Genomic DNA, 27897 nt, shown 5'->3' with positions numbered 1-27897 from the left:
AAACACATACTGCAACATCTTACAGACTACAGGTCGCATGTAAACTCGGCCTTCAATAAATAAATAAATGATCACAATAACGATTCTATCTAATTCTCGTGCTCGTCCAGCCATCTAGTCGCGTCTGTTGGTGCTATCTCCACGAGTCTTGTCACTGTTATTTATTCTCGCGATCGCCATTGCTAATATGATTTATTTCGTTTATTAAACATTAAATTCCCAATTAATTTTGTTCTTTGTTTCATGTGAATGTTAACATCCTGTTTTAAAACTGATTAAAATACTGGTAACTCTTTTACACATTGCAATATGTGAAAAGGGTCGAAATGCCAATTCGCAAACTGACTTGGTAAATTTTTAGTAGCTAATAACAAATAAAACATTGGATTCTCTTCAGACACCAGTAATATTTTTAGTGGTCGATACTTAAGCCTTTGACTGTTAGCTTTACATAAAAGTCATCGTAAATGTTTGTATACGGTAGCCATAATTTTTGTGCGAGAAGTGCTGTTGTAAATTAGTTCAAATACAACAGAAGCTTGTACCTGGTAGGATTTAGTACCATTTCCACTCGTGTTTCACGAAACTCTTACATCTCAAGCAGAGCTATAGCTTATTCTTGTGACCATTTTTTAGCTTGTCGCGTACGCTTTCTCTTGCCCCGCCTGTATCCAATTTCACGTGACTCTTCGAACAGGACTTGATGCTGTATCGAGCTTTTCGGCGTATCGGGAAATCTCGAGTTCGTTCAGACGCGAGTATTATATGCCCAGCCTTAATTCCCTTCCACAAAATTGTCTGAGGTCGCTAGTGTGATGCTGACGAAACGTTAAAGTCGGAAAAAAAGGAAAGAAAAAGCGTGGTACTAAAAAGTAGAGAGCAGGAAAGTGAGTGAGTGAGTGAGAGAGAGAGAGAGAGAGAGAGAGACGTGTGGCGAACTGGACTCTCCTGAATTCTTGTCCACAGCCTCGTTCTACGTGCAGCCAACAGTGCAGGAGAACTCGAGACTGTTTATCGTTTTTTGGTCCGCGTTGTCCAGGAGGTTGCTGGAACGATGAAGTGGCGACGCGCTCGGGTCGTGATCGATCTTGTTCTGCGGCGTCCTGGATAATTGTTGTCGATTATGACGACCTTCGCTCCCGGAGATTGGCGACGGAGTCCCCGGCCGGAGGAGCTTACGTAACGGCGTGCTGAGGCCAGCCGAGGCAGCAGTCGTTTTTTACGCCTCCGCTCTATATCTGAGGTGACTCTGCAAACCGCCAGATCCGGCCCCGCACGTAACGAGCTCTTCCGCCGCTCAGACGTTCCTTTTCATGTTGCTCTAATCAGTTTAGCTTCTCCTCGCTTTCGCATTTGCTGTCACACTGGCCACGGGCATAGTTTCGTGAATCTTAATTGGGGGCACCCGCTCTAAGTTTCTTGTTTATGTCAGAGTGACAGGTTCTTTGCTTTTATTTCTGGACCTCTTGTTGGAGTATCAGCAAGTCGAGCTCTCCATTATGTGTATCGGTTTGAGAAAAAGCCTGCGGAACATGCTGCAGTGTCACGTATCGCCTCACGCTTACGGGCACTCGTGGTCGCCAGTCGCCTCTGCACACCATTTGCCGCTGACACGTTCAGCACAGAGTTGATTTTAGCGATTGAAAAACACCATAAATGAAATCCATCTACATAGAATATAGCGAAATCGATCCACAGGACTGTTGTCCGCAATCACTCACCTCAGTCTGTAGCGGAATTTTAAGACGTATTATGTAGGAAGGAAGACAAGGTTTTAACATCAAGACAACGAGAAGGTCATTAGTGTCGGAGCTGAAATATGACAGAAATGTGGAAGGCAATCGGCCATGCTATTTTCAAAATAGCCCTCCTGGTATTCAACTCAACCTGTTTCGATAAACCATAGGAAATCTGGACGGCAAGACCTAGGTCTGAAACTTTATCCTCCAGAAAGCGGGCCTGGTTTCTTAAGCGAAATTCTGTGAGGCCCAAGAAGTGAGTGCAGGAAAAGAGACACAGTAAAACACTAGGAAACTAAAGTAGTAGTATTTTACCATCTCCATTTTTTTTCCTTTTGAACAGGTAAGCTGAGCGGGACTTCATAACAATTCGAAAATTCTTGTTCATAAGTGTTAACTTATATGGCAGACGCAGAAACACATAATTAAAAAAATAACAAAAACAAAATCAGATCTTAGCCTGGTGCAGAGAGTGTGAACTAGCAATAGGAAAATGTAGAGTTACACAAGTAACATCATTTATAAATTAACGAATTTGAGATTTATGTGGCTTCATTATGCAACCAGTCGCTGTTTTAAATTTTGGTGCGATGTATTGCCTGTACCATTAAAAAGTTTTCAAGCCACAGCAGATTCATCAGCAGATGGAGGTGTTAAAGAAATATTATCTGAGTAAGTGATGTTTCTGTAACACTTCATCTACTGATGAGCCTGCAGTAGCTATAAAACCAGTTAATGACGCAGAAAGTACCTCGAATCAGAATTTAAAAACGCGACTGGTTGCAAATTATGCGGCAGGGTGTGAATATAAATCACAGCAGCAGTTCGACATTCACAGTGGATATAATGAATAAACAAACTAGGTTATCAAAGTATGTATCGTGTAAGAAAGTATTTAGTGCTACTTGTGCTTCCTACAATGAACTCTCATTTTACATCACCTTCGTACGAAGAAGGCACTGAAACACATGTTAACATAAGAGGTGACAGTATTATTTTCTATGTGTTTCTTTTTAGATTATTGACACAAATTATATTAGGAAATTTCAAATGAAACTCGGTGAAAACAGCAGCATTATTGTTTCTAAATCACAAATATTTATAAATTCCAACAATATGGAAAGAATAGATTACTTGTCACCTCGAAAAGGAGGCGCTGAATCGTAGACAGTTGCAACGAAAGAGGAACACTAGAAATATTTTCAGCTTTCTGACAGAGGTCTTCCGCAAAAGAGAATATTCACACGTCTTACACACTCGTGGTCATTGCCACAGGGAGTGAAGGCGACTCAACGCCTGCTTTATGCGATGAGTAGCAACCTATCCTTTCCATATTGTTGATGTTGTATGCTGGACTTCCCACTGTTTGATATTTAGAATTCAATATTATAGTACTGATAATAATACACGCACTTCGCCGCGCGGCTAACCGCGCGATCTGAGGCGTTTCACCAAGATTTGCGCTCCCCCACCCCCTCGTTAGGGGGTTCGAGTCCTCTCTCAAGCATGGGTGTGTGTGTTGTCCCTTGCGCAAGTTAGTTTAAGTTAGATTAAGTAGTGTGTAAGGCTAGGGACCGATGACCTCAGAAATTTGGTCCCATAGTAACTTACCACAAATTTCCAATACTAACTTACCACACGTACTTGCTGCTACTCGACAAAACAGACGCACTACAATATAAAAGTAATCCATTTTTAGGAAAATTCATCGCTCATAAGTACACATAGAGAGACACTGATAGCGTATATAAGTAAGTCAATTCAGTATAAGGTTCCCTGTCTGCGTTTTAGATAGCTGACACAAAATATGGTAGAAAGGAGTTTTTACTGATGGTATAAATACGTGGCCATAATATGTTCGCCTACAATGACTGTGCGTTCAGTTGTATCACCAATTACGACTTTACGACGAAGTTAAATTATCCAGACTTAAAGGTATTTTAGCGTATCATTGTCAGTTGTGGTGATATTGGCATCAGAGAAATCCGTTAATGCCTGTTTTAGACCAGGCAGATATATTCATTAATCTTGTTTGTACATCATTCCTTTCGTTAATCAAGTGAACGAAAGTACTTCCGCACACTATGATTGCTCTGCTCGATGCTGGTCACACCCGCTGCTGGAATAGGCTGAGCACTGACTTTGTGACTGGCGTATTTTTCTCGCTGCCCTAGCTAAGTTGTGGACAAGCTGCCCTACTGTGTCTACCTTGTTCAGCGATGAACATACGAACTGCGATTTGGACTCGAGAAATCTCATAACAAGCTCTGGCGCCAGATTTTATCTCTCCACAGTAGTTATTGTTAGCTTAATCTGTCTTAATGGAAAGTGACCACTGTTTGGCTCTTATCGCCACGTGTTTCTTTTCCTAATGAATTATTGCCAAAATGCAAATGTCAAACGACGCAGTAGAACTAGAGGTGAAAATAAAAGAGAAAAATTGAAGTGAAAGCGCTGTCCTGGAGGGGAGCCAAGTCACGATTTTTGCCGTCGCCGGCCTACTTAGAGAAAGCGCTCCAGCTTCAGTCCCCAACTTGCATGCACTCAACTGCATGGCTTTCGTGCATTCATATCGCTTTGCCTGTTCGATTGCGAGACTGTAAATAATTCACGTACCTTAAATTCTTACGTAACACCTGTTCCACAGAACGTGAAGTACATAGAACGAGAACTTGAACGTAAATCTTCAATGGTCACAGTTGACTTACGCGGATGTAAACGCTTTTTCATTTATATAACAACGTGTCGGTTACTTCCGTGGAAGTTTCTGCTTGTAAGTTATTTTAGCGAGCAGTTTGTATCTGATTTTACTTCGAAAGTCTGCAATTCACAGCTGATAGGGTAAAAATTAAAACGGAAATACATTCATTTTCTTATTCCTAAGCTGGATTAAGTTTATTTTCTGTCAAATTATTAACAAAGAAAGCACCAAAGGACATCAATTCCTTTTCAGCTGGTACAGTCGCCAACTCATTACTGCTACAGTGTGAGCAGTATTGTAGTACTTTCGTTTGTTGCGGGAGTTCTAAAGACCCAATAAGCTTTATACAATGATACAAGATATTTCGCGATCTCGGAATCAACTTTCTTTGCTGGAATTTCAACGGACAGGAGAGGATCACCTAATAATACACCAGTATCCTAAGAACCGCTCCAAAGTATCTTATAAAGTGACGACATAAGGCACTGTTGATAGCGACCCGTGTGCGGTCGGGGAATTCATTGTCGATGGTTACTTGCCATTGGCTGGCTCGGCTGGACGGCAGCACCGCGTTTCACTCTTTCCTTTCTCATAGATAACTGGCAGACACACAATAGTGTTTTAATTTCATCTGTAAGCCTACTTCGAGCGTTTTCCCGTTAGAAAACATCTCCTTGAATGCTGTTCGTGAATGGATAACAGGTCGAATCACCAGATTGTCGCAGTCTGTATCGGAGCTATCCTTGAAGTAACCGATTTGTAACAGTTAATTGTGTCACTGTGGTGCCAACTGCTGCTCAGATTGCTGCAGATGCAGTACGATGCATCGGTGCCATACGCAGCACATGACGGTCCTCACCCTCGGCAGTGCCACGTGGCCGTCCGGAGCCAGGCCTTCTGGCGACTCTGCATTCTCGTGATCGTCGCTGCCAGCAGTCATGTACAGTGCCAAAATTCCTGCCAAGTCTTTCAGCAGCATTGCAGAAGGAACATCCGACTTCTCGTAGCGCTATTACACGACCGCTTTCAAACTCAGTGAGATGCTGATAATCGAATATTTGTGACCTTAAGAGCATTCTTGACTGACAGCAGCTCATCTCGTCGAATTTCAAAGGTAACTAACACTCACAACCGTTGCAACGTGTATATAAAGCAAACCTGATTTGCATCGTCATAGTGACGCTACTATCGACTAGGGCAAAATTTTAATATATATCACCTTCCAGCTGTAGAAAAGCGCCTGCTAGCTTTCATTTATGTCGCACAACTCCTTCTTGGTGTAGGGATTTTTTCCGTCAGTTTGTTTATTTCTTACAGGCATACTAGGCATGAAGTTAAGAACTGATCATCGGGGAAACATTACCTCAAGTAGGATCATGGGGTAATTCGTGTCGTGTCTACTTTAAATTACGAACCGAGTTGAAGTTGTCATAAAAAGTCACGTAATGGAACAATAATTCGGTTGTAATTCTTCTCCGTGCATTTTTGTACAAAGCTAGTTGCCTCAGCTTCTGTACATTGTAATTTATAATGCATTCACGACAGCCCGAAGTGTGTGTGTGCTTGTGTGTGTATTCGCGTAGAAGGCTGGAACTACGACTCATAGTGAGAATTCTGCCAGTTTACGAAAACGTGATTTACCCGGGTGAGACGTAATAAGGCATGAGTATTCGGCAAGGCCCCATTACCTAGTCGAAATCACATAAGACAATGAATCAGTATCAGTACGATGAAGCTCTGCGCAAGTCGTCGCAGTTCTGGTCTCTCGACGCAGGAGTGTGGAAAGGTGCTTAACACAAAATGCAAACGAAAGCGCTATCTTCAAGCTGCTGTTAATCGCGAGAAGAACTATTTCAGAATTCAAACAACACGTCTTCACGATGGTCTTTAAGAACATGTTGATCCGCCTGCGTACATATCGTGCAATGTTCACAATGAAGGAAGATTAGGATGTGAAGCCCCGTCGAGGATGAGATTATTAGGGACGGAGCACACCTCAGACTGGGACAGGATAAGGGAGGAAATGAGACTTGTCCTACACAAAGGAAACATCTTGGAATTTGCCATAAGTGGTCTGGGGAAAGCAAATATTTGTAACGACAGGCGTGCAGAAGCGGACAGGCTGTCATAATTCTTCCACGGAACTGGAAGAGAGTAAATAATCTTGTCCCGGATAGCTTACTGCGTTTAGTCTACGATTACTTGTGTTGGCACATTACAACGTAGGTCTAAATGTGATACAGGGAATCTGTTATACATTACTTTTACATATCCGCCTAAGCAGCTTTGTGATCAGCGTGTCTGACTACTATGTAAGAGACTCGGGTTCGATTCTGGGTAGTGCCTGACTTGTCCTTGGCGGGAGGACTGGGACGGGCTACTCTCTGCCTCGTTATGCTAGCTGAGGAGCGACTTGAGTGAGAGACAGCGGTACCAAGGCCGAGAAAGCCGACAACGACCGGAAGAGTGGTGATGCCCCTCCATCCCGTATCGGAGTGACGCCATTGGCGGGGGATGGCTCGGCAGGAGGTCGGTCCTTGTAGATTCGTCTGGGCCAAAACGCGGAGCTTTGCTTTTTTTGCTTCCACATGTTTACTTTTCCATTCGCTGTAATGAGTTCCCTATTCCTGATTTAACTAAGTCAGTCAGTCGTCGAGTGAAGCTTTAGTTCAACCCTCTGCGTCCCAATGACGTAAAAAATAATTTTAAAATTTTTGACAAAATTGACATTTATAATCATGGTGAGCAACGAATACAAGAAAAAATTGGTGAAAAGTAAACAATTAATTATTTTAAAGAGATGCCTTCACTTTGGAACATAATTTTGAAACTTTTCACAAAATTAACCTCTGTTATCATACCAAGCTACGAATAAAAGAAGAAATTGGCAAAAGTAAACACTCAATTGTTTTAAGGTTGTGGTTACACTTTCTAACCACTGGGACATACAGTTTTCGACCATCCATCATTTCTTGAAATGTATTTGAAAGCAATACTGCATTTTTCCTATACATACTCCCACATCTCGAAACTTTCATGAACTCATAATGCCTACAACAAATTACAGTCCTGAATATCAAGCAAGAATGAGTCTAAAATTTAATAAACTAATATCAAAATTACATTCTGCCAAAGTGATTTCCTTCCGAAATCACTCATAAAAGCAATAGTACAAACTCAAATTTACGTTAGATGAACTTAAGATATACTTACTTTCAATCCAATGACCTCCTCAATAAGATCACTATAATAAGAACCACGTGTCACAATCTCCTACAATCACGTAGCCCAATCTCCGCACCGACTGTTGCTTTGAACACTGCAAATTACTGCTACAATACACTACATTCGTAGAAATACCTCCGTGTAGCCCTAGCTATCTCTGCTTTGGAATAAAGTCGGTGGTTTCATGCGAAAGACAGTGATACTTAAGGGAAAAAAAAAGATGGTTTCAGGCAGAAACTACTGGCACTCAAAGCGTTAAACTCAGTACTTTACTTAGCATGTTCGTGTTGTAGAACATGCTTTTCTGAATGACGAGAATAAATGCATCCAGACAGCTATGGCGGGAGTAATATGGCATCTGTAACACTGCCCACATTTACAATACGTGCCTCAATCCTTAAATCGACCGAGAATCGGAATCCACATCTATGGATCGTTAGCCACGCATTTTGTTACTGATCTGCCTATCCACACGGACAAAGTTTGGTATCTAGCGCCCATCGACTTTTTGGTGCTAAGAATTCGAACATAAACAGTTGTTGTACATTTATGGAGAAAGGATGTGGCCGTACATTGTTGAAGAAATCATTCTGGTTTATGGCGGTCGTGATTTAGTTCAAATACGACAAATGTAAATCAAGATAGCCGCACGACGAGTTGATACCCTTTCCTCCCCAATACGACACAGCCTGGGATCACCACCAGTTGGAAAATCTCTTACCTCTCACGAGATACCCCTCGTTATTCAGGTGAAGTCCCATTCAGTTAGACCTCCGCTGTGGCTACCTCCCACCATGAGAACGTAACAAATTATGTGATGTCTTGTGGGCAACACTTTTGCTCTACTTTAGTTTTATTGAAGATTCAAAGGTTTGCCATCAGTATACAGGGTGTATCAAAAAGAGTCATCCGATTTGGTACTTTTTGAAATTAATAAACATATACAAGGTATTTTGTTTTTTTTGATGAATGGAGTACTCAAAACGTTTTTTCTTTTCATACCATTTCATAGGTGTTCAACTTGCCCCCATTGAGATGTTCGACGTATATCAATGCGGTATTCAAATTGTTCCCACACTGCAGCGAGCATGTCTGGAGTTACAGCTTCCACAGTTGCTGTTACGCGATGTCTCAGTTCATTCACTGTTGTTGATAACGGAGGCACATAAACAAAGACTTCTATAAACCCCCACAAGAAATAATCTCATACTGTCAGGTCCGGTGACCTTGGAGGCCAGTAATATAAGGCTGAATCATTTGGTTAAGGCGACCGATCCATCGTTCCGTAATCCCTTGATTTAAAAATTCCTGCACTTCCACATGCCATTGTGGCGGTGCCCCATCCTGTTGGTAAATGAAGTAGTTCGAATCGGTCTCCAACTACGGAAAAAGAAAGTTCTCAAGCATATCTAGATATGTGCTTCCTGTAACAGTGTTCTCGCCAAAGAAAAATGGCCTATACACCTTTTCCCGTGAAACTGCACAGAACACATTACATTTTGGAGAGTCCCTTCCATGTCTTACAACTTCATGTGGTTGTTCCGTACCCCATATTCTCACATTATGATGGTCCACCCTTCCATTTAAATGGAATGTTGCCTCGTTACTAAACACTAAGCGTGGAAGAAAACTGTCATCCTCTATCTGGCCAAGAACAAAATTACAGAACTCCACACGTTGTTGTTTGTCACTTTCGTGAAGAGCTTGCAGTAGCTGAACTTTGTATGGTTTCGTGTGTAAACGTCGACGCCAGACGAACATCGGGGGCATATTGAGCTCTCGAGCTGTTCGGCGAACGGATTTCTGCGGACTCCTTGTCAGATTATGGCAGATGCGTTCGACTTTGTCTCAGACACTCGGGGACGGCCGGCGATTTGGCTTTACACAGACAACCTGTTTCTCGAAATTGTTCATACGATCGTCTAGTGCTCTGTGTTGTCGGAGAATCCACACCATATCTAGTACGAATGTCACTTATCACTCACCCACATTTCGCAAAACATAGAACACAAAACGTTTTTTCTGTGGTCCCGACACCACTTTTACTAGAACTGAAATGGGCGCACTCTACTACTACCTAGCGGGAACCATGTAAAACTTGAGAGTTTGCTCTTTCCAACAGTACATTGTTCGCGCACGTATCTCAAATAACAAAATAGTAATAATTTTTTTTTTAAATCGGAAGATTATTTTTGGTAAACCCTGTACATATTCCATACCATACATCCTTCGAGAAGAGAATGGACGGGGAATAATATTAGAACCAGACAAACATTCGTCTACCTTTCATTTATGTTCAGTTGTTTACAAGTCATATTCATCCAAAAAGTGTGATTTGTGTATTGGTAACTCCGTTTTATTTTTTCAGTGAGCTGTTTGGGACAGATGTTATTTGTAGTGCTGCATCCATTTTCTGAGCATCCCAGTGACAGGCCGATTTCTGCACGCATCAACAAAAGTTTTGCATCACCCTGATACGTCGTGCAGGTTTGTTGCTATTGTGACTGTTGGTGCAACGATCGGAAGGTCATCCCTGATGTTGTTTGTAAACATACACACACCTACTATGAGCGCTACCTACGGATAGAACAACGCACCCGAGTGGATTGTAGCGTTTCAGTTGGTAGTAAAGCACCAGTAGGGACGCGTTAGAAATATCTGTGTAACGATAGAGTGCACATCCATCACGTCACGAAGGACAATCGCGGCCAGTAATCACGTCCACATCATCGCATTACAAGAAGAAGGCTTATCAACCAGGAAAGTTGCTTGACGTGTACTCCAAAGTTAAAGTGATGCGCTGTGGACGTAAAATCTATTCCAATTGAGACGTAGATTGAGGACTTACAGAGCACAGTCCGTCCACGTTCGTCAGGTATACAGGACGATATCTACGCCTGATGAGCCCGAGGAATCTTGGGCTGAGTGCTCCAGATCTGAATTCGGCGTTTCGAAGGCTACAGAACATCATGTATCGCATCGAACTATTAGGAGACGATTGCATGTTGTTAATAGTAATACCTGACGACCATGGCGAGCATCACGTCGTACGCCACAGTAGTAGGGTACGGGGGGCATGATCTCGCTTTTGGTGTCAAACTGATACCAAATTGATATGCAAAGTAATTAAACTGATCAATTAATTACCCCCCAACGACGCCCATGCCCACCCCCAGAGGACATCATGTGTTTTCGTCAACCTGCACATGGTTCCCAGCCCCCTCCCCCCTCCAACCCTTCCCCCTCTCCCTCGTCCACCTACACTACTGGCAGGAATTTCGAAAATTGGCGATAGTTTCGGATTTTTGCGGGAATTTCTTTGTCCTAGGGCACACTACCCGTCACCCGAGAACTGGTGGGAAACTGAAAATGGCGGCGCCATTTCTGGGGCTTGAACCCTGGTCCTCCAGAACAGAAAGCCAAAGTGCACCCCCTCAACACAATTATACCACCAGAGGTGCTTGGAACTAGCGGAAAATTAAAAACGGCTGTGCCTCTTCCTGGATTCGAACCCTGGTCCTTCTGGATGGAAAGCCCAAGTGTAGCCTCCAACACTTGGAGCTGCCCAGATGCAGGAGGATTAGGTTAGTGTACTTTATTTCTTTTGGTTGGGAAACTGAAATAAATATTGGTCCTAATTACTAATTAATCATATAGATTGGTCCTAATTACACAACTATATACATAGCGCTACACAGGGACTATCTAAAATCGCAATATAGCTCAATAATTTACGATGCCATACAACATGTATTATCCTGCTAGGGCAAAATTTTACAATACCATTCGAAACTGGTGGGAAAAGGGCTGGAATATAAGGTACAATTTTATTTTTTGTGGAAAATATAGTCAACTGTCGAGTTGCTGGTGTCAGAAGGAGACGAGTTTAATAAGTGTATTACCTGTAAGCATACAGCTGAAGACTGTATCTGTCGCAGTTTGACTCCAGAATTCGCTACAGACACCTGCTCGACAATCACCCTGAAACCCAAGTAGTCAGAGCTAACACACGCTAACACAGCTGATGGAAAAATGCATCACTGTACTAATTAAACTTCGAAATTGTCGTAAAATACCATCACGCACAATGAATGGGCCATAATGCAACACACGAGCTGGGGAAAATCGTTGTCCAAAAGATTTAAGAGGGGGCGGTAGTTGAATGTGTGGCCTCCTCGATGAGAGCTCACGAACTAACCACCTTGGAGACAGTCTTACGCCCCCCCCCCTTCTACCTCTCATCCCTCCCTCCCTCCCTCTCCTCACCGTAGGTAGGGATAGAGGCCTGTTCTGTCTTGCTGGTGGTGGTCCACAAAGGCATCCTTCTGGTGGCATTGATATACTGTCTCCAGGATGCGGAAATCAGTCACAGATAGACAAAAGGTAAACAGATAACGCTTCTTGCAGTCAGTTAAACATATTTCTCAGAAAGACTGCACCCCTCTAGAATAACAACGAACTTCTGGAGAACACTCCAAATCGCTTTATCAAATGGCCAGGAGCCGTCCCTTCACGGTCGCTGGCCGCATCTGGCCTTCCCCCATACCACTGCCGATGCTCGCCGCCTTGAGGCGACGCTCCTTCACCAACACTAAGGCATGTATAGTCTACTAAACACTATTAGGGGATTAATGGTGGGTTGCCCCATGGTCAACTTGTCCGTCTAAAATATAGCGACACAGCCACGCTCCACACGCTGCGCTCTGGTCAGGACACATCTGCCTAGCGCAACCACCCACCCACCCACCCTCCTACGCACACACACACACACACACACACACACACACACACACACACACACATGCTGGACTGTCCCCAACACCGCTGTTCTGCGATGGAGAATAATTGTCTTTAACATCAACACATCTTTATAATCGAGTATCTATTAAAAAGGAGAACACACTCGCGATGATAATATATGTCCCTTTTCCACGAAAATGGGCACAGTTAGTTATCTGGAAACCAACGGCTTTGCCGCAGTGGTAACACCGGTTCCCGTCAGATCACCGAAGTTAAGAGCTGTCGGGCTGGGCTAGCACTGGGATGGATGACCATCCGGTCTGTCGAGCGCTGTTGGCAAGCGGAGTGCACTCAGCCCTTGTGAGGCTAGCTGAGGAGCTACTTGATTGAAAAGTAGCGGCTTCGGTCACGGAAACTGACATACGGCCGGGAGAGCGGTGTGCTGACCATGTGCCCCCCCCCCCATATCCGCATCCAGTGATGTCTGTGGGTGAGGATGACACGGCGGCCGGTCGGTACATTTGGGCCTTCATGGCCTGTTTGGGAGGAGTTAGTTATCTGGAAACATCGCAAATGAATATACACACATGCGTCGTAGCCAATTTCAATTTTCTGTGCCATGAATTTTGAAATAATGAGGTGATGCAAGACATTTATTGATGTGTGTACTTTAATTCAGCATGCCTTTCCCCTCTGATAGTGCATTTTTCGGTGAAAACGCCAGGTGTTGCCGTGGTTTGAGTCGTACGTTTAATTGTAGCTCACACTACAACTAACAGCCCGAGCAGTTTCACAGATCGTAGAAAGCCAGGAGTATACCATTCCTAGTGGGACTATGCCTGGTATAGGACCGAGTTGCAGTAACTTATGATGTCATTACGTCGTTTAAATGCCATTATAAACTCTGGTTCTTGATATTATTCTCAATTATACATGGAAACATGTTCCCAGTTTTTTCGGAGTCTTCATCAACGTTGCAGAAATTTTTCTTTCCTTTCTCTTCTTATTTTCACCCCAAGAACTCTTGAATATTCTCTTCCTTTATTATACCATCTGGCGAATTGCCAGGTGACGCAGTGGTAGCTCTACGTCTGGTCATCAAGATCTATGTTTTCGGAGGTTTGTAAAACAAATCTCGAGAACGTTCCTTTGAAAAGAACACGGCCAAATCCATCCTCCCTTTAGTTCGAGCGTGTGCTCCGTACGTATTGGCGCAGTCGTCGATGTGATGTTAAGCCTCGACCTTCCTTCGTTTGTTATTCATCACGTAGCAAACGTCTTAACACGGGTACGTGAGTTTGCTGCACAATGAAGCCAAAAATCAGTGAATCAAAAATGCTCGCTTCTAAGTTCTTCTTCTTTGCTGCCAGTATATTAGAACAGTAGTAATTAAGTTGAATATTATGAGCGAAAATAAAAGCAGAGTAGCTTTGGCTTGGCCGTTGTACGTAGAGTGGGGGTACGGGAATTGATTACTTCTGCTTTCCTACTTTAACTACTGTCCCGACACTAAGCAATGAGAGGCTGTTCGTGCTCGTGGATGACCGTTCTGGCGTGCGTGTTTTTCATTGGTAACCAGACAAGACGATCAATTTTCTGTAATAATTTTGATAAGACTTCCGCCTGCCTTCTCCATTTCCAGTTGAGTCAGCACTTTGCCTGAGCTGGTCTTTGCCTCTGATTCATTAGCACACGTATTAGCAGGAGTAAGAAATACGCCGTGACTGTGGTCCCGGTATATGTAAATAGCCACGAGCAACAGATTCAATTTTGCAGCTGTTCGAAAAATTCCACGCATGACTGAGACTGACATTAACGGTTTTTGCACGTTGCTGCTGCAACACACGCTTTATCGTTGAGTGAATACTTTATTGGGAAATGACGGAGTGTATGAGCAAATTACTCGGATGTTTTTGCGCTGGCGGCAGGCTATAGAAATCAGAGAATGCGTATCGTATGGGCAGAGCGAGGCCACGTTTTGGCCTCGTTTTGATGAGGTCACATGCCGCACGAGGCTGCGAGGAGCAGCCTTCGTGCTGGGCGCTCCAAGTGCGCCGCGGTACCGACAGCTGCGCGTGCACTACCCCACAATTCTTTCTACGCTTTTCAGAACGAGAGAAACAAAACAGACACGCATTCCATTTCTGCCACACGGTATAGTTCCTCGCGGTGACAATCTGGTACAAAATCGGGGTGACATTTTAGTAGGAAGTCTAGCCTTCGATGATTTGCTCTGTACTTCGAATTCACACATGCACAAACGTAGGAAATCAACAATTAAGAGAGTGGAGCCTCTAAGCTTCATTCTACTTACGCTCCATAATTCCGGTAGGGGCTGTACTTCCTTAACTGCCGATTTACAGCATTTGCACATGCGAATCACGTCCTCAAATTGACGTCATGCTACCTGTATAAACAAAAATGGCACTATACAAGCCAGACACAACGATCCCGGCATTCCGTTATCTGCTGACGATGTAGGTGGTACACGTCTTTGAAACTTTCAGTTTTTACTCGAATGTGATATAGTTTGGACACGTAGAAACATTTATATACTACAGCGTTGGGTCGTTTTCGAAAGGAGAGACCGATGCACGCAGTTCAGCTTTATTTTGCCGATGTAACCTACGATAATCTCAAAGGGACAGATTTCGATTTCCAATTGTTGTTTTCTAAGGACCACGCAAACGAAGTAGCAATGACGTTACGCTGACACATTATCACAACCTTGAAACACAGTAAATTTTAGTAAATCGGCTATAGTCTTGTTGTAGTAACCTATACCAATATTTCGCCAAAATAATTCAGGAAAACCTAGATCAGTACAGCCGGACAGAGAATGTATCCCATCTCGTTCTGATGCTTACACAGTCCTTCACCACTTCTTTTAACTCTGTTCGAATACCACAAGGGTAATTTTTGTAATATCACTCCATGTGAATTCTGCGAGGCGCAAATGAACTCGTTTCTTCTCGAGAAGCTTAGCTACTAGTACCTAGACTAAATGAAAACATTTTATTTTTCTCATTAGGTTCAGAAAAGCAGTTTATACGCTGCTAGTAAAGAATGAAGAAACATCCGTACTGCTTTAATCAAGATACGAATTAGATATTTTTCGATCGTTACATTTTGTTATATATAATAAATTATTTTTTTCAGTAATTGTTACTAGTCCCATTTTGTTGGACATGTAATGCTTCTCTTTCTTCCCTGGCTTTCCTCAACACGTCCTGAGATATTTGCCTTTATTTTATCGCAATTCTTCGTTGATGAGGTTCTTATCCTCGAAACATGCATACAAGCAAATTCGAAATATTGTAACAGGTAGCCGTTACTGTAAAATATATTGATTAACTCCATACAGTTTGCCTGCATTCATTGAAACACTAGACATTCTTCCGAATCGATCTTATTTAGACTACAAGTAGAATTCGTGTATTTTTAAATGTTACTGGTAAGAAAATGTCCGACACAGGATGGGCATACATCTGTATCTAAATATTTAAAACACTCTCACGAGAATTCGACAATAGTGTGTTGGTGTCGCATGCCAGACACTGCTGGCCATATTTGTCACGGAGTGTTGTCCATCTTGTTATTTTCTGTTTCGCGCGTAAGGATAACGGGTAGTTCATTTACATACGATTAGCATCAAATTCAATCGTTATGACCATAACATGTCTGCCTTCAGCAGTAGTACGCAAAGTGCCCTCGCCGTGGCATCCAGGATGTGGTCCGGTGAGCGATTCTTTCGGCAAGTGATACGGTTTCCGTCATCTGCCCCTGACTGATGTCATGCTATACTAGTGCTCCAAACAGGATCTCCCGAAAAGGACAGGCTTTCTTCTTGTTCTTGGGATCACCGTAAGGTCGGGTTTCACGAAACTCACTGTGTTACTGGCTCGCTGAACCAATATTAGCATGAAATTCCGAGAGCTCGTCAGCGTAAACGGGTACTGTCGTCTAAAAATATCTGAAGCATGTTGCGGTGTATGGAAATGCTATCTGCCTTGTGTAGGAAATTCTTGGACCTCTAGTCACGGTTAGGGAACTGTAAGAGAATACGCAATTTGTCCTAGTTCCTATAACTACACGACACGTCCGCAATTCACACTTAAGCGGTTGGCAGACAGTTCATAGAAGCACTTTCAGATTATTTCTCGACCGTTCCACTCTCTAATAGCACTTGGGAAAAACGAACAGCTAAATTTTTCCGTAGGAGCTTTGATTTCTCTTGTTTCATCGCACTGGTTATTTCTCCCAATATAGGTGGGAGGCAAAAAAATGTTCGCAATCGGAAGAGAAAGTTGGTGATTAAAATTTCGTCCGAAGATCTCATTGCAACGAAAAACCCCTTTGTTGTAATGGTTGCCATTCCAAGTCGCGTATCACAGCCGTGATACTCTTTCTTCTTTTTCGTGATAATACAGATCGAACTGTACTTCTTTTAACTCTTTCAGTATCTTTAGTCAATCCTATCCGATAAAGATCCCAAACTACGCCGCAGTACTCCATATAAGGAAGGACAAGCGTAATGTAGGCCATATCTTTAGTGGATCTTTTCTGTATTTAAATTTTCTGGCAAGAAAAGGCAGTCTTTGGTTCGCCTTCCCCACAAGATTTTCTGACTGATGATTCCAATTTAAGTTGTTCGTAATTGTGATCCCTAGGTATTTAGGTAAATCGACAATCTTTAAATTTTAGTGATACATCGTGTAACCGAAATTTAACGGATTCTATTGGTATTAATGTAAAGGATCTCGCACTTTTGATAGTTTAGGGTCAATTTGCACTTTTCGAGCCACACAGATGACCTGTATAAATCGTCCAAATAGTTTTGATCGTCTGATGACTTTAGCAGAAGATAAATGGCAGAATCATCTGCAAACAATCTAACACGACGGCTGACAGAGCGAGGTGGTGTAGTGGTTAGCACACTGGACTCACATTCGCGAGAACGACAGTTTAAAACCGCGTCCCGCCATTCTGATGAAGGTATTCCGTGATTTCTCGAAACGGCTTCAGGCAAATACCTGGTTGGTTCCTTTGAAAGGGCACAGCCCACTTTCTTCTCCATCCTTCCCTAATCCGAAGGGACTGATAACCTCGCTGTTTGGTTCGGCCCCCCAAATCAGCAACAACAACAACAACAACGGCCTCTCAGATTGTCACCTAAATCGTTTTATGAAGATAAAGAACAGCAGAGGGCCTCTAGCACTTTATTTCAGCCCGTCTATTGTCAAACCCAGAGTCAGATCCATACTCAAACAATTAGCGATGGCTGCAATTTAAAAATACTGCATTGCGGTAGTGGACAAAGTTTCAATGGAAATTATTTGCCATTTGAGAATATATTATCCTTTTGGGACACTTTATTGCCTAGTTCTCAAAATCTGTTACAAAAATACCAGTTTTAGCCAGTTCAATGGTCATCTCCAGATCTGTAAACGTTTACAACGAAATAAAGGTCAATACATCTTATCCAAACCAAAAATTTTGTAATACCGTTAAGTAGAATGTATAACCTGTTCGGTAATATCAATGCTGTTAAATAACTAATCGCACGTTTGTGTACAACATGTAAAAAGTACAATAATTTACGGAACTGATCCGAAGTCACCATTAACATTACCACCATTGTGCTAGATGTACATTACCTACCCATAATCCCAGATCGTGGAACTTATTAGACTTTATATAGAATATGGACCACTCTCACAGAATACCATGTGTATAATGATCTTACACGTGGGAATCTGCGCCGTTTTTTTGCATTGTATGAGAGTGCTCAGTACTCTGTACAATGTCTAATGTGTTGCAAGTTTATGTTTAAGTGTGTACACACAGTACATTGTTTGTAATGATAATGAAGACTTTGGATAAGTTCCCTTAATTACAATTTTTTTACTTGTTGTACACAAAAATGTTACGCAACAGCGTTGATAATAACGCATAGGTTATGTAATCTACTTAGCTGTATTACAAAATTTTTGATTTAGTTAAGATGTATTGATCTGTATTTCGTTGTAAACCTTTACAGAGCTGAAAATGACTGTTGAACTGGCTGAAGCTGGTATAAATACCAAATCTTGATATATGGGCAATAAAGTGTTCCGAAACGATACTAGACTCTCAAATGTGGAAAATCTCCTTCTGCTTCCACTGACGATGTCAGGTAATCATGATTTGCCATTGCCTTCTTACGTCGACGACATATTATGGATTGTCGTGTGTATCTGAATCTCTGCGATAAGTGCTTGTAAAATGTAGCGTTGTGTTTGTGTTGATGCGGATGAGTGTGGAAAGAAATGGAGAGAATGAAACAGCCTACTACTAAAGTGGCCTCCATGCTGAGCGTCCCCATCCAACAGACTGATCTCCATCAACAGCGATTTAAGTTTTTGCTACGCCGCATACATACTGTATTGAAATTGCAGCCAGTATATAAAAGCAAAACAGTCTGATCAAGGACTTTGCGTCACCTCGTCGCCAAATAGTGGCGTTGGAAGTTATTTGAGATGGGGCGCCTGAGGATGGAGCTTGACCACATTAACTTCAGCTGGCGAACTCGGCAACTCTAGCAGCTGTTTCTTAGATTGGCTATAAAATAAGGACTGCTCCTACTAGCATGTGTAATTCAATTCAGAACAGAGAATGCAACGGTAAGAAAACTAAGCCTTTGCCTGCGTAAAGCTGGCACTTAGATTAACAACTGTGCCTTTCCTTAAGTTGACATTTGACTCATTGAGAAGACTTCATGTTTATCTAACGCTGCCAGTCAGTTACAACTGCAGCGATGAAATACCGCAATGAGCTGAGCATCAGGCTTTATGAAACAACTAAGGAAAATAGTTTTTTCATACGAATTTCTTCAAAAGACCGGTAACTAAGCTTTCGAAAAAATTCGAAGTCTCGAGTTTGTCCAGTATCAATCATTTTAGTGTTTTTCGGGGGTTAAACATCAGCGAAAAAAGTTATTTATATTTGATTTGTGGAGATATGATAAACACGTTGACGACTCTAGCTATTGCAGGACGACGGAAATGTGTTTTTAGAGAACAATGTGCCGCGTTAGGTGTCTCTCATTGTGTTGGCTTTCTGACATGCTCATAGAGGATCGAACTGACTGCTCTGGTGAAACTTCGCTTTCGATTTATTTCAGGTTTCAGCCATTTTACTAACAAAGATTTGAATTTGTTACTCTCTTTACTTAAAAAAAATAAAACTTGTTAAAGTGTGGTCATTTATGATCATGGCGTCAAGTCAAACTAATAGCACTCATATCTGTGGGGAAATACTGTATCCTCCAAGTTCCAGTTCTGTGCTACATTAACTGATGTCATTCCGTGGGAAATTTGTAACATTGCGTTTGCGAACGCATTAAATCAGAAAAATAGCCATATCGACCTTAAAAGGAAAGGGATGACAAAGCTGAACGCTGCAGTTTGATGGAATTATTCTTCGTTTTGCGCAGGCAGTGTCAATTAATATCCGTCGACTAATTACAGAATTGGTAAATTTTTCTTGATTTTGTCCATATTATCACCTCCCAATATATCTTTTATACTCTGAAACGAATATCTTCTACTACAAGCACTTCGCTTCCCGTATTTTGGGAGGAGGTAGAATGGACTAAAACAAGAAAAAAAGATCTAAGGTACATACATAACTCTTAAGATTTGCTCTTTAGAGCCCACGTTTACTGCACACGTGCCGGCCGGGGTGGCCAAGCGGTTAAAGACGCTACAGTCTGGAACCGCATGACCGCTACGGTCGCAGGTTTGAATCCTGCCTCGGGCATGGATGTGTGTGCTGTCCTTAGGTTAGTTAGGTTTAAGTAGTTCTAAGTTCTAGGGGTCTGATGACCTTAGAAGTTAAGTCCCATAGTGCTCAGAGCCATTTGAACCATTTTACTGCACACGTTTTCCTTGTTTTAGTCCGTACTACCACCTCTCAAAATACGAAAAGCAAAGAGCTTGCATTACAAGAGAGTTGTTTCACAAAATATTTAATAAATTGAAGATATATGTACGAAAATATCCTACTCTTTATTGTCGCACTACTAATGAAATCCTAAGAAACGTGCCTCTTTCTTCACACAGAAAATATTTCATGTGAATGTGTCATTCAGAGAATGCAATTCCTTGACTAGGAAAAATGGAGTCTATATACCTCCACAAGTCTATACAGGGATCAAAAGCACCAGTCTTGAACCGTTGATAGACTAAACGAGTCATAATCGCAACATTTGTAATGGGTACAGTGCGTAACCAAAACATGTATTCCGTCCTGCATCCCACACGCTAAGTGTGACCTCAGAGTAATTCGACGACACAAAGGAAGCAATTTTAGCGCTGTCTGTCCGTTTTATCTGCTAAAAGGCGGGAGCAGACCTTCATGTTACCCGAAGCGGGCTGATCACGCACGAGTCTGGGCAACTGACTGTCACAACAATTTCCGGCTACATGTATCTAAAAGACCGATATTTGTCACATTTAATATTACAATGAAAATGCCACTACCCTGGAATAAAACCCTACCCTGCTTTCCACTGACAAATGACATTGTCACCCAATTAACCAAGTGCTCCTTATTTTTTTTCTTACGCACTATGAGCACAATTGTTGTTTACTCGTCATTTGTTTTTCTGTTAACGGGAACGCAGTTGATAGTGTAATGACGATTATATTCTAGGAGGAAGAGATAATGAGACCTGGGAAGTATTTTCCAAATGACAAGTATTTTCTCTTGCAATTATTGAAGCTATGCAATTTCAAAACCTGCTCTTTTACTGCTTACAGTAGATTGTGCATTACATATTTCTGTTGTCGGAAGTTGGTAAACTGAGAATTGCGTTAGCAATTTTCCTGATTTTTAGGCTCAATACAAAACACAAGCACAAAAAGTGATTATAAAAAGGATGAAAAGAAATACTGCAAAATTATATTAAAGAATTAAGACCTAAAAGGTATACGTCTCCAGTTCTGTGCCGTGTCTAAGAACTTCAGCCTTGCCCTCGGTTTGGGATATCTGGTCTACTTCCTTTTTCTTTGTTTTTTTCTTTTCTTTTGTCTTATTATAGTATTTAAGTAGAGATCAATGTCAGCAGCACTTGAGACCTTGCGTCTCACTTGATTTGCCTATGCCATTGCTCCAGCACACTTCTAGGATGTAAATAAATGGAGGAGGAATTAATGTTTAACGTCCCGTCGACTCCGAGTTCATCAGAGACTGGGGACAAGCTCGGATTAGGGAAGGATGGGGAAGGAAATCGGCCGTGCCCTTTCAAACGAACCATCCCGGCATTTGCCTGGAACGATTTAGGGAAATCACGGAAACTCTAAATCAGGATGGCCGGAGACGGGTTTGAACCGTCGTCCTCCCGAATGCGAGTCCAGTTTTCTAACCACTGCGCCACCTCGCTCGGTGTAAATAGATCATTACTTTTATTGAAGATTTATAAAATGTCCAACGTGAGTTTAATGATCAGTATACTTCTGCTTCCAGACATGGAAGTAGCCCGAGCGTTGAGGGGCTGTGGGCTGGTGCAAAGTAAATTGCTGGCCAATGAAAGTGCAACTCCTTGAATACAGTACGCAATAAACATCAAATTAGCACGAAGTCTACTACACACTTAGACATTCCGATCAGCATTTCAGTGCGGAATATGTAAGGGAATATTACGCAGGGGTTTGTCATTCACAAATCGGATTTGAATTTTGATCATTAGCGAGAAAATCGTGATATGCCTCGTATAAGAAGACGTGATGGCATCCCTGTTTTCTCGCTGAGTGGACCACTATCGGCGCACTTCGCTTTACTGACCTGTCAAGAGGACCCGCAGCAGTGGTCGCACTGCTGACGGTGAGTGGTGCTCGAAGTGGTTGTAAGATAGTGGTCGAAGTGGTTGTAAGATAGTGCACGGCCGAGGGAACAATTTGTCTGTCCTCTCGGGTGCTACTCGCGTGGGACCGTTAAGATACTGCATGTCGTTGAATATGGCCCTCCTAAAAGCACGGATTCCACATTCGCATGACAGTCGTGGGATACCGACTAACACGAGCAGCAATGTCTCTTAACGATAGACGCTGTCTCCATAGATCACAATTCCGTTGATGACGAATTCCGACCAATTAAATGTGACTTGTGAATGAGAAACCCGCTATGTAATCTTTCCTTACATGCAGAATGTACGGGACGTCACTAGTACGTACTTTGTGTGATTGAGCCGAATAACTAATCATTTCCATATCTTAGCAGGTAGTACACTTCGTGCCAATCTGACGTTGATTGCATTTCGCTTCCACGATATTACGGTTTTAATAGCCGGAAGTGTATTGCTGGCACTGGTGCAGATATCAGTGCGTGTGGAATACTTTCGAAGTCGAAGGTGATAATAGTGACAACGAGCAGTAAATATATGCTTCAGTACTGCAGTAAATAGAATTGCGTGGTAAGTGGTAACTGTGGTTTACCCTGTACCTAAATTCGGACTATCCCTGATGCGCTACGTACGAGACATTCCTCTCATCTTATAGCTAGCTCATTAGTTCACGTGACTGCTGTTGGCCCTGTTTCGTCTGAGTATTTATACAACGATTTGTACGAACATTATACAGGGTGTTCGGAAAATTCACGTTACAGACTTCTAGGACTTGTTCAGGGAAGTGAGTAGATAATATTCTGAACTGGAAAACATGTCCGGAAACGTAGCGTTTCTGTGCTATAACTATTTGAAAATATGTTGGTAACGCTACCACTTTTACAAGTAATTGATGAAGCATGAGCCAGTACATCACTTGTTTTACAGTTCCACTCATTAATAGCCAAAGAAATTGCTCGTGTACTCGTTGACGGTATCTCTTCAACGTGATGCAGTACGGCCTCTTCCAGTTCGGGTGTGCGAAATCTCCGGGGATCACCACAGTCAGGTCTGCTGACGGTGAAGGTACCCTTTCTCGAACCGTTGCGTAATTATGGAGAGAAGGGTATGCGATGTAGTCGGAGTTGTGGAGAACGATCTTGATAAAGGCCACGAGGAGCTCTTCCAGTACTGTGAGCTTTGCCATTCAGAAGGCTCAAGTCGGTGTATTCTGCAAACGTATACCCAACTATGTTGCTCTAACACTCACAGACACGTGAATGAGACTCGAACCAGGGCAGAGAGGAAGGTAGACGTCAAATGACGTCAGCTGGTCGGCCGTAACCACCTTCTACCGTGACAGTTCTGTCACATACCTACCTAACAATTATGTTTTCAAACGGCTATAGCACGGAAAAGGTACGTTTCCGGACATGTGTTCCTATTCAAAACAGTATGTATTCATTCCCCTTTACAAGTCTAGAGGTTTGTAACGGGAATTTCCAACACACCGTATATATACAGCAAAAAAGTTCAGAAACACTTGTATAAAGAAAAAATCTTTTAAATACGCAATATATTAAAGTAAAGATAATTCCATTTAATGCGAAGAAAGAGATGAAATGAAATAAAATAGGGTAAATAGATATTTAGATTATAATAAAAGAGTTGCACTTTAATAGGGGCCATTATTTATTTACTACTTACACAAAAAATACTTCATAAAGTTCCAACATACTGATGGTGAATAGTACCAGCCACTGGGCCAATTAAATCTTTATTTACCTTCATTAGTCGTCAAAGTTGCGATAATAGTCATTTCTTTGTGGTAAATAGTTTCGGAGCATCAAATCCATTTTCAACCCATAGCCTTAGAAGTAGGCGAATGGTACAGTTCGCAGCAAAGTACATGTGAGTAGCCAAATATTCATATTCCTCAACAGTAATCGAATGAGCATACAACGTTAACTTTTCCTGATCGAACGAAGATTGCTGATGACTGCTTTGAAGGAGAGTAAACCTTTGAAACAGATATTTATTTTGTATAAATAGTAAATATATGTTGTTGTTGTGATCTTCAGTTCTGAGACTGGTTTGATGCAGCTCTCCATGCTACTCTATCATGTGCAAGCTTCTTCATCTCCCAGTACCTACTGCAGCCTACATCCTTCTGAATCTGCTTAGTGTGTTCATCTCTTGGTCTCCCTCTTCGATTTTTACCCTTCACGCTGCCCTCCAACACTAAATTGGTGATCCCTTGATGCCTCAGAACATGTCCTATCAACCGATCCCTTCTTCTAGTCAAATTGTGCCACAAACTCCTCTTCTCCTCAATTCTATTCAATACCTCCTCATTAGTGACGTAATGTATCCATCTAATCTTCAGCATTCTTCTGTAGCACCACATTTCGAGAGCTTCTATTCTCTTCTTGTATAAACTATTTATCGACCACGTTTCACTTCCATACGTGGCTACGCTCCATACAAATACTTTCAGAAACGATTTCGTAGAACTTAAATCAATACTCGATGTTAACAAATTTCTCTTCTTCAGGAACGCTTTCCTTGCCATTGCGAGTCTACATTTTATATCTTCTCTACTTCGACCATCATCAGTTATTTTGCTCCACAAATAGCAAAACTCCCTTACTACTTTAAGTGTCTCATTTCCTAATCTAATTCCCTCAGCATCACCCGACTTAATTCGACTACATTCCATTATCCTCGTTTTGCTTTTGTTGATGTTCATCTTATAGCCTCCTTTCAAGACACTGTCCATTCCGTTCAACTGCTCTTCCAAGTCCTTTGCTGTCTCTGACAGAATTACAACGTCATCGTCGAACCTCAAAGTATTTATTTCTTATTTAAATATATATTGGCCACTATTAAAGTTCCAAACTTCGTAGAAGTGAAGTACTGTGAGATGAGCAATTAGCTGAGCTTGTCGATTGGTGTTGCAGATGTGGCAAGACATCGAGAGCATCCTGCTGAACCAGCCGGCGGCGCCGCAGGCGTCCCCGGTGAGCCTGTGCGCATCGTGGACGGTGCTGGGCCCGCCGTCGCCGCCCCTTCCTCCGCCGCCCCCGCAGGCGGCGCCCACCGCCATCGGCACCCCCTCCTACCCGGACGTGGACGAGGACGAGCCGCTCGCCTACCAGGGCGAGGAGTTCGTCGACTTGGACATGCTGATCAACTACGCCGCCGAGCAGCACAACTTCTACCCGCAGGGCGGCGACTGCAAGGACGCCGCGCCGGCGCCGGCACAACCGCAGCAGCAACACCAGCAGCAGCAGCAGCAGCAGCAGCCCGACGACGGCGCAGTGTGCTTCGCGGACGCGAGCTCCGGCAGCGACGAGCAGGACGTGCTAAGGCTAGGCGACGTGGCCAGGGGGTTCCAGCCGGCCACCTCCTACAACGGCCTCATGACGATCGTGCCGGCGCAGCAACAGGCGCAGGTGGCGTACAGCCACGGTCAGATCTCCCCTCCGGCCAGCCCGGAGAACCAGGACCTGGGCAAGGCGCTGGCCGCTGGCGCGCTGGTGGCGCAGCCGGCCGCCACGGCGCTCGCCAAGATCATGACTCCGCCGTCGTCGCCCAACCTCGCCGACCTGCTGTCGCAGCCGCAGCCGCAGCCGCAGGCACCGCCCCCGCCGCCGCCGCCGCCGCCGCAGCAGCAGCAGCAGCAGCAGCAGCCGGCGCAGCCCTTCCAGCCCGTCGACGGCGGCCACAAGCCGAAGCGCTGTCGGCGCAGCTGCGGCCGCAAGAAGCTGACGACGCACACGTGCTCGCACCCGGGCTGCGGCAAGACGTACACCAAGTCGTCGCACCTGAAGGCGCACCTGCGCACGCACACGGGCGAGAAGCCGTACCAGTGCGGCTGGAAGGGCTGCGGCTGGAAGTTCGCGCGCTCCGACGAGCTGACGCGCCACTACCGCAAGCACACGGGCGACAGGCCCTTCCAGTGCCGGCTGTGCGAGCGCGCCTTCTCGCGCTCCGACCACCTGTCGCTGCACATGAAGAGGCACGTCAGCGTCTGAGGGGTCCTTCCGCACCCATCCGAGCAGTTACCAGCGCCTGTGGACGTTACCCGTTTGTGCGAACTGGGCTAAATGGCAGCGCGCCGCCGCCCCACTGTCGCCGTTACCTTTTGCGTAAACTTTCAGATACCCGAGTGGATAGTAGTCACTGTAGGAATGTAAATATTTTAAAGGTTACCATACTGCACTCGTGATTTAGTACACAGAAAATGACACTACGAACACTTAAATGTGCTATAAAGAATACGATCTTTAAAATACTCATTTAAATACGTCTTATAGTAGCTTTAATGGTCAAACATATGCCGACGAAGCCATATTTGTTTTCTGTGTGCCATTCGTATAGAGAGTAAGCGAGTGACGAGGTGATGTTGTAAGTTGAAAGACACTGTTCTTAAGTACCGCGTAATGCGAGATTTATTGTGGGCTGTGTGAATGTGTGTACACTATTAAGAAAAACTGTGCTTTCTCTAATGTTTTACTGTATGTGAATCTGATGTTCAGTATTTGTGCAGCATTTGCTGAAATCTCCGACGGAATGAACTTCGATTTGTCCTGAGAGGACGCGCAGCATCTATTATTAAATTGTTTCATTAGATTGGAAAGATGACTGTTAGACTCTCACTATTCAAATATTTCGAATTAACAATGATCACCACAGCACATATTAACCATCTCAACTGAAGTAAACTCTGCCTTAATCTTATGAAAGACATGTCTGAGGAAAAAGAATGTGTGTACAGTACTTTGAACGACAAGTATGTGAACTTGAAAATGACAGACATTTTCCATTGTAACTTGTTTTTATTCTTAATCAAACTTTGTGTCTTCTAGAAAATGTTTAACTGGCTAAGTAACGAATCGTTGAAAAGATTGTATGTGAAGCCTTCAGGGACAAATTATCAGAATTTTTAAGCAATACCTTATCTAACAATATACCCTTTTAAGAAACAGCTGAATTTTTGCACACTTTGAGTAAGTCTTAAGTACAAAGATGTCTTGTCGATATTTGAGAAATTAAGATTACTTTCTCTTTCTCAAATATGTGTGTGTACCAATGGGAACTAAAAATAGGAATAAATTTAATATATACGCATGAAAAGTACATCTTAATATTATTCCTATATTCATCTAAATAACTCCGATTGTTAGTATTAATAGGTGACTTACTCCATTTCATTTATTGTTGAATGTCTCTCATATAGGCAATTCACAGGCCACCGAGCGCTGTTATACTGATACACTTTGTGCTACAAATCAAACAGAGAAGTTATCTACAGGAATGGCGTAATTATCTGTCCCAAAAGACCAATGCCAGGATCAGGATGGTCTGCTCCACGCTGCGGTAACTGGACCAGTAAATCAGATCATCTGTTCTGTTTCGTAGTGAGAGGGCTAGGAGATTTGATTTCCCGATCCAGGCGACTAGGACATCATTAGAAACGAATCAGAAATAACTTAACTAAACAGCTCCACAGACTGACATTTTTTTGTACCTAGCGCCGTGACTGTTCGGCGCTACTATATGGACTTGGTTTTCATAGTCAAAAAGCTAATCGCAAACCACATAATATAATTTCGAACTTTCTCCCA

General features: G+C 43.0%; 1 protein-coding gene across 2 annotated transcripts in view; it reads left to right on the top strand.

The window, feature by feature from the left end:
* LOC124555416 (dendritic arbor reduction protein 1-like) overlaps positions 1 to 26445 on the top strand; it is a 160815-nt gene extending 134370 nt beyond the window's left edge. The window contains exons 2-3 of one of the 2 annotated variants that reach the window (XM_047129318.1): positions 10994 to 11249; positions 25228 to 26445. In XM_047129318.1, the coding sequence (XP_046985274.1) occupies positions 25228 to 26304 (1077 nt within the window). In that variant the 5' untranslated portion in view covers positions 10994 to 11249 and the 3' untranslated portion in view covers positions 26305 to 26445. The remainder of the gene's footprint in view (positions 1 to 10993; positions 11250 to 25227) is intronic. The other variant, XM_047129317.1, reaches the window with a different exon arrangement.
* The last annotated feature ends 1452 nt before the right edge of the window (positions 26446 to 27897 follow it).

Source organism: Schistocerca americana, chromosome X (genome assembly GCF_021461395.2).
Source record: "Schistocerca americana isolate TAMUIC-IGC-003095 chromosome X, iqSchAmer2.1, whole genome shotgun sequence".
Classification (NCBI taxonomy): Eukaryota; Metazoa; Arthropoda; class Insecta; order Orthoptera; family Acrididae; genus Schistocerca; species Schistocerca americana.
This window is presented reverse-complemented; position numbering and strand designations above follow the sequence as displayed.